Source organism: Trichosurus vulpecula, chromosome 7 (assembly GCF_011100635.1).
Source record: "Trichosurus vulpecula isolate mTriVul1 chromosome 7, mTriVul1.pri, whole genome shotgun sequence".
NCBI classification, from domain to species: Eukaryota; Metazoa; Chordata; class Mammalia; order Diprotodontia; family Phalangeridae; genus Trichosurus; species Trichosurus vulpecula.
Genome location: NC_050579.1, coordinates 264,657,610 through 264,665,956, shown reverse-complemented (window position 1 = coordinate 264,665,956; position 8,347 = coordinate 264,657,610). Strand labels below are relative to the sequence as shown.

Below are 8,347 nucleotides of genomic sequence, written 5' to 3'. Positions count from 1 at the left end.
AAATTTACATAAATGCTTTAGTAAAGGAAGCCCAGCTACTGTGAGCTCTCCTAAGGTTGGACAGCCCTAATATATAATATCTTACAATCTGTTTTTGTCTGTTGTGGATTTAACTCTCACTGTTGTTCAGTGTATTCTCCAGTATTAAGTACTGCTCCACTGTACATTTAGTTTGACATTTTCCAGGACGGTATCTCTCTGCTGAGGCTAAGGTGAATTAGATAGATTATAAGAACTAAAATTCCCTATAATGTTCCATTATCATTTTCTCTTCTTTTCTTCATTTCTTCCATGCTGCCCCTTTAATTTTCCTCTGAGAAAATTCTCTTCTTTTGTCTGATTTTAATGCTCCATAAATGCTCTTGGGAAATATGAGATAAGTATACGCATTTTTCTGTTTTCCTAGGATGGAGAAAGACTGAAGCATTAACCATTCTGTTCTTCTTGCCCATACAGGTAAGAGAAGATGAGAGCAACGGAAAAAGCCAATGATAGTTCACAATATGGCTTTATCTTGGTGGGCTTTTCTGATCATCCTAAGTTGGAGCTGATCCTCTTCAAGGTCAATTTGACTCTGTATTCTGTGACTGTATTGGGCAATACAACTATCATTCTGGTGTCCATATTGGACCCTCGACTTCATACCCCTATGTACTTCTTTTTGGCCAATCTCTCCTTCCTGGACCTCTGTTTCAGTACTAGTTGCATCCCACAGATGTTGGTCAACCTTTGGGGCCCAGATAAGACCATTAGCTATGCAGGTTGTGCTGTCCAGTTATTCTCCTTTCTCTCTGTAGGTGGGATTGAGTGCATCCTCCTGGCTGTCATGGCATATGATCGATATGTTGCTGTCTGCAAACCATTGCACTATATGGCTGTAATGCATCCCCAACTCTGCTTACAGTTGGTGGCTGTGGCCTGGGGTAGTGGATTAGTCAATGCAATTGTTATGTCCCCACTGACAATGACCCTTTCACGATGTGGCAAGCGACATGTCAATCACTTCCTCTGTGAGATGCCTGCTCTGATCAAGATGGCATGTGTAGATGTTCGTGCAGTGGAGATGCTAGCCTTTACCTTTGCCATCCTCATTGTTCTATTGCCCCTCTTTCTCATCCTTGTCTCCTATGGCTACATTGCTGCAGCAGTAATGAGGATTAAGTCAGCAGCTGGGCGGAGAAAGACCTTTAACACTTGCAGCTCCCACCTCACAGTAGTCTCCCTTTTCTATGGGAGCATCATCTATATATATATGCAGCCAGGGAACAGCTCCTCCCAGGACAAGGGCAAGTTCCTCACTCTTTTCTACAACTTGGTGACCCCTATGTTGAATCCTCTTATCTACACTCTAAGGAATAAGGAAGTGAAGGGAGCACTGAAGAAGGTTTTTGGTAGGCAGCAGGAAGCAAGACAGAGGTGAGAATTTTGAAGCGATTAAATGGAAAAAATAATAAAAATTAATTAATTCCCTTGGAGACAATTCTTTGATTCCCACTATTTTACATCAGTCAAAACTAGTTAATTTTCCTTCTTTTCACTTCTCAATCTAAGTTTCTATTAATCATTATCCTCACTGTTACCTAGTGTTTTCATTACTGGTAGGGGTTAAAGCAAAGGGGAACTATCTTGGTTTATACATAATGCCCTTTCTTCCAGCTTACAAAACTTTTTCAAATTGGTGGTTCACTTGTCTCACTTGCTGAATGAAGATTTATGCTAAGCGGGTCTCACGAGTAAGTGAAGATAGTACTCAAAAGCATTTTGTAATCTCCCTTGACATAAATCTTTAAGAAGAAACAACACTAGTTATCTAAAACTAGAAATTTTGCTAAAAATGATGTCACAATGTGTTAGGGAATTTATGGAAAGTTTGAGGGGATCAAGAGATCATAGATCCTTGTCCTGTTGATAGTAATAGTTTAACTTACTATGACATTGGGCAATTTTCATCTCTCCACCCATGTTACCAGTTACCTGCCTGTTAATGCCTCATATAAGTTTGCCTACCACAACCACTTTATTCCCAACCCACTGCTCATTCTCATTTAGTTCTCTAAAAAACAAAAAAAAATTATGGACGGAAGTATTCTCAATGGGAAAGAATGTAAAGCATAATGGGGGTCTTAGGAAGGTTGTCAGATAGCAGAAACTGCATATATGATAAAAAAAATAATCAGTTAAAATAAAAAATTTCAACATACCATTGGGAAAAATGACATAAGAAAATGATTTTGATAGCTTCTTCCCCTGAATTTACCATAATTTGGTATCATATGTATAGTTTCAAGAGTTATTCCTTCTAGAGATTGTGGAGGTTTCTCATATCAAGTTTGCCAATATAATATTTCTTACAATTGTCTACACATTATTCAGGCTTTCCCTTTATGCAATCATAAAATGAACAATGTTCATTTGTTACCCAGTTACTAGGCACAAAGGAAAGCTTATAAAAACCTGAGAAATACATAGAAAATGTAAGAGCATTCACCGAGAAATTTTAAATCTGGATTTACTAAGATGTCTTCCACTTGTATGCCAGCAATAAATGTTTATTGCATGCCTAATGATAGATAGACATTGTACAGAATATCCCTAATGACTCATTACCATGTCTTTGTGGCTGAGATTTTCAAGTTGTGTATAACCTTTCATGTGATATCTGGTGATAATCAATTGACTGTGATAGACCTAGGCAAGAAGTAAAAAAGAGAGTCATTCAGTGATTTATTCTCTCAAAACACATGAATAGTTTCTTATGTGCCTTAAGCTGTGGAATAGAAAGATATAAAAAATATGCAGGCCCCATCATTAAAGAACATACAGCCTAGTAAAGAAATAAAATTCATCCATACGGCACCTGGAGGCACTGCTCCCTTACATTTGAATACCCCAATATAAGCAATCCCAGGTTCTATGTGCCCTGTGGGGTTTTAACAGCTTTAAAAAAATGAACCCTGCTGTATGTTAACTTTTGTCAGCCAGAGGATACATGTTTCAAAGTGAATTGTTTAATGAATTAATTTAATAATTATTTAATTCAAAGTGAATTATAAAAATATTTAATGACTCAGTCTAGCAAGAAACATATCAATAGATCATTTCCTATATGAGCCAGGGTGACACTTTCCCAGAGATATACTTACCATCTTGTACACATATAAAGGAGAGAGAGAGAGAGAGAGAGAGAGAGAGAGAGAGAGAGAGAGAGAGAGATACACATAGGAAACATGGAAGATCAGGGTATATAGATCGAGAAGCAATTTGCTTCACATTCTGTAAGACCATCAATTTTTTTTCTGATGAAGTCATCGTTCCAATTCCACTATAGCTACCCCCTGCTGGTCTTATAAGTCATGCAGTTTCTCTCATCATGCAGATGGCTGTGTAGTCTCTATCAGTTACTTCTCCTTGTTGGGCTTTCATGGACACTACTTGACACTTCTCTGCCGGTCATGACAGGGAATAGAACAGTGGTTCCATGGGGCACAATGAATTTGGGAAGCAGAGGAAGATACAGATAGTGAAAGGGTAGAGATGAGATAAATATGGTGATTATGAAGAGAGGTAGCAGGTCAAAGGTACTTTTGCATCAGCAGATGAGGACTCTGAATAACAAGGATAAGGGAAAGAAGAACTGAAAATTCAAAACACTTAGTGCCAGTTATCTAACAAACCCTAGTGGTGTAGTCCAAAATATATCCGTACCTTCTCATCCTGTACAATTTTTAAAATTTTAAATTTTCCCTAATTACATGTAAAAACAATTAAATATCATTTTTTCCAGTTTTGATTTCCAAATTCTCTCTCACCCTTCTCTCTCTCCCATTGAGATGGCAAAACAAATTTCCATGTGAGTAATTCTGTGAAAGAAAACATAGGAAAAAAAGTAAAAGAAAGAAACAACGAAATATCTTCAATCTACATTCAGACTCCACTAGTTCTTTCTCTAAAGATGGACAGTACCTTTCATCATAAGTCCTTCAGAGTTGTCTTGGATCATTTTGTTACTGAAAATAGCTAAGTTATTCACAATAGTTCACCATACAATACTGCTGTTACTGTGGACAATCTTCTCCTGGTTTTACTCACTTTACCGTGCATCAGTTCATATAAATCGGTCCAGGTTTTTCTGAGAGCAACCTGCTCGTCATTTCTTATAGCCCAATGGTATTCCATCACAATCATATACAACAACATGTTCAGCTTTTCAACTGTTAAACATCCTCTCAATTTCCAATTCTTTCCCACCACTAAAACAGCTGCTAGAAATATTTTTGTACAAATAGATCCTTTTTCTTCTTTTTTTTTTATCTCCTTGGGGTATAGATAGACCTAGAAGGGGTATTGTTTGGTAAAAGGATATGTATAATTTTATAGCCCTTTGGGCATAGTTCCAAATTGCTCTCCATAATGGTTGAATCAGTATAGAACTCCACCAATAGTGCATTATTGTTTAAATTTTCCCATATCTCCTTCAACATTTGTCATTTTCCTTTTCTGTCATATTAACCAATCTGATAGGTGTGTGTTGGTTTTATGAGTGGTTTTAATTTACATTTCTTTAATTGATAATGATATAGAGAATTTTTCCGTATTTTAGATAGCTTTGATTATTTTGTCTGAAAACTGCCTGTTTCTGAGGAATGGTTCTCACTTCTATAAATTTCACTCAATTTTCTATGTATTTGAGAAGTGAGATCTTTATCAGAGAAACTTGCTGACAATTGTTCACAGTAATGATCACTATGTATTTCCCTTCATACTATTTGCCCCTTGTTTGTTCTATTGTCTCTCCTTCCACCCTGTACGTTCTTGAAGTGTTTTGCTTCTGACTTTTACCTCTCTGAAACTTCCCTCCTTTCTATCAGCTCCCCCTCCCCCTTTCCCTTATCCCCTTCCCCTCCCACTTTCTTGTATGGTAAGATAAATTTCTACACCCAAATGAGTGTATACATTATTCCCTCTTTGAGTCAATTCTGATGAGAATAATGTTCATTCACTCTCCCTCACTGCCCTCCTTGTTCTCTCTACTGTAAAAGCTTTTTCTTGCCTCTTGTATGTGAGATAGCTTACCCCATTCTACCTATCTCTCTCACTTTCTCCCAGTATATTCTTCTCTGTCCCTTTAAATTTATTTTTTAGATATCATCCCTTCATATTCAACTCACACTTATGCCCTATGTCTATATATACTCCTTCTAACTACCTTAATAATGATAAAGGTCTTATGAGTTTCAAATGTCATCTTCCCATTTAGTAATGTGAACAATTTAACCTTATTAAGTCCTTTTTGATTTCCCTTTCCTGTTTACTGTTTCATCCTTCCCTTGAGTCTTGTATTTGAAAGTCAATTTTTCTATTCACCTCCGGTCTTTTCATCAAGAATGTTTGAAAGTCCACTACCTCATTGAATATACATTTTTGCCCCCTGAAGGATTATACTTACTTTTGCTGGGTAGGTGATTCTTGGTTATACTCCTAACTCCTTTGCCCTTTGGAGTATTATATTCCAAGCCCTGAGATCCTTTTATGTAGAAACTTGTGTTATCTTGTGTTATCCTGATTGTGGCTCCACAATGCTTGAATTGTTTCTTTCTGGATGCTTGCAATATTTTCTTCTTCACCTGGGAACTCTGGAATTTGGCTATAATATTTCTGGCACTTTTTATTTTGGGATGTCATTCAGGAAGTGATTGATGTATTTTTTCAATTTTTATTTTACCATCTGGTTCCAGAATATCAGGGAAGTTTTCCCTTATAATTTCTTGAAAGATGATGTCTAGGCTCTTTTTTAATTATGGTTTTCATGTAGTCCAATAATTTTAAAATTATCTCTCCTAGATCTATTTTCCAGGTCTGTTGTTTTTCCAATGAGATGTTTCACGTTGTCTTCTATTTTTTCATATTTTTTTATTTTGTTTTACTGCTTCTTGGTTTCTCATAGTCATTAGCTTCCATTTGCTCTGTTCTATTTTTTAAGGAATTATTTTCTTCAGTGAGTTTTTGGACCTCCTTTTCCATTTGGCCAGTTCTGGTTTTTAAGGCATTCTTCTCACTGACCTTTGGACCTCTTTTGACATTTGGCTAGTCTGTTTTTTAATGTGTTATTTTCTTCAGTATTTTTGGGGGGTCTCCTTTAGCAGGCTGTTGACTCTTTTCTCATGATTTTCTTGCATCACTTTGATTTATCTTCCCAATTTTTCCTTTACCTCTCTTACTTGATTTTCAAAATCCTTTTTGAGCTCTTCCATGGCTTGAGACCAATTTCTTTTTCTCTTGGGGGCCTTGGGTATAAGAGCTTTGATTTTGCTATCTTCTAAGTGTGTTTTGATATTCTTTGTCACCAAAATAAGTATCTATAGTCAGAATTTTTTTCCATTGTTTGCTCAATTTCCCAGCCTATTACTTGACTTTTAACTCTTTGTTAAAGTAGGCTGTGCTTCTAGGTTGAATGGACTGGGACCTGGATCTGAGTTCAGGCAAAGCAACAGAGTCCTGCCTCAGTGTTAGCAAAGTGATCCCTGTTATCTCCTTCTGATTAATTGTTAGATCCCCTTAGCATCAGTGGCATGAGAGCTCCAGAAGCAGTTGCTGCTGCTGGCAAAACTGTTTCAGTCATGCCCAAGGCCTGCTCCTGGCCTGCTGGGGATAGGGCTGTGCTGGCAGGGCCTGTGCTGGACTGTGCTCCACTCCCACCATGGTGGAGCAGACCCTTCCTGCTGACCTTCTAAGTTGTCCCTGGTGTCTATGGTCTGAGAGGTCCAGAAATACCACTGCTGACAATGATTCAGTCCCCTGAGGCTTGTTCTGGTTTGTGGGCCCAATCTGTTCAGGCCTGCCCTGTACTGGACTGTGATCCACTCATACTCTCCACAGACTTTTCCTGGTGATCTTCCAAGTTGTCTTGGGGTGGAAATTTGTTTTACTGTCTTTTATGGCTTCTGTTGCTCTAGAATTTGTTTAGTCATTTTTAAAGGTATTTGGAGGGTTTTGGAGGAGAGCTCAGGTGAGTCCCTGCCTTTATCCTTCCATCTTGGCTCTGCCTGCCCACCCACCCACCCACCACTGCAATTATATTTTTTAAGGAGTTCTTTTCTTCAGCGGACTTCTCTCTCTATTTCCATTTGGCCAATTCTACTTTTTAAGACATTCTCTTCAGTGATTTTTTTTATGCCTTTTTCCATTTGGCTAACTCTGACTTCCAAGTAATTCCTCTCTTTATTAGGTTCTTGTACCTCTTTTACCATTTGGCTTATTTTGTTTTTTAAGGTGTTATTTTCTGCAATATTTTTTGGTGCCTCCTTTACCAAGCTGTTGACTCTTTTCTCATGATTTCCTTGCATCAATCTCATTTCTTTTCTGAAATTTTTTTTCTCTACCTCTTTTACTTGATTTTTAAAATTCTTTTTGAGCTCTTCTGTGGCCTTGGAATAATCCATATTTTTCTTTGATGCTTCAGATGAAGAAGTTTTGACTTTGTTATCATCTTCTGAGTTTATATTTTGATCTTCCCTGTCACCATAGTAACTTCCTATAGTCAGTATCTTTTTGGGCTGTTTGCTCATTTTCCAGGCTATTTCTTGGCTATTACTTCATGTTAAAGTGGGGTGTAAATCAAATTGCTCTTTCATGTTCATGACTATATTTCTACATCTATGATTGGCTCTTCTTAATCTTTTTTTTGCTAGACCTTCATTTACATCATTCCTATTAATTGTAGTTTTCCTTCAATACTCTATCCTTTTTTCTTAGTTGGTGATTGCGTTACATCCCTTTGGTTTAATCGTCATCACTATGCAGAAGATTCCCAGATCTATATATTCAGCATGTGTGCATTTGTGTATGTTTGTGTGTGTGTGTGTGTGTGTGTGTGTGTGTGTGTGTGAAATCTGGGTTCCAGTACCATATCACCTATTGACTTTTGAATGTCTCATGGATATCTCAAACTGAAATGTCCAAAACAAAATTCATTATCCTTCCTCTCAAGCCATGCCTTTTTCAGCCTTACTTGAACTTCAGTCTCACCCTTGACACTTCACTAGAACTCAGCTCTCAACCAACCAATCTATTCCCAACTCTTACCATTTCTACCTCAACAACATCTCCATAGTACTTGCCTTCATAACTTCTCACTTAAAAATTGCAATAATCTTTTAATTGATCTCCTTAACTCAACTCTACCTCTTCCATAGACTATCCTACTTTTAGCTGTTAAAATATAGGTCTGATCTCCTATTCAATCAACTCAAGTGACTCCCTGTTTTTCTCCAGGATCAAAAATGAAATCCTTTGTTTGGCATTGACATTCAGCATAACATAGCTCCTTCCCGATATTCCAGTCTTCTTA

General features: G+C 37.4%; 1 protein-coding gene across 1 annotated transcript; it reads left to right on the top strand.

The window, feature by feature from the left end:
* The first annotated feature begins 466 nt into the window (after positions 1-466).
* LOC118857054 (putative olfactory receptor 2W6) lies at positions 467-1,475 on the top strand. Its single transcript, XM_036767643.1, has one exon. It carries the CDS (start codon positions 467-469, stop codon positions 1,418-1,420), a length of 954 nt encoding a protein of 317 aa, XP_036623538.1. The 3' UTR covers positions 1,421-1,475.
* The last annotated feature ends 6,872 nt before the right edge of the window (positions 1,476-8,347 follow it).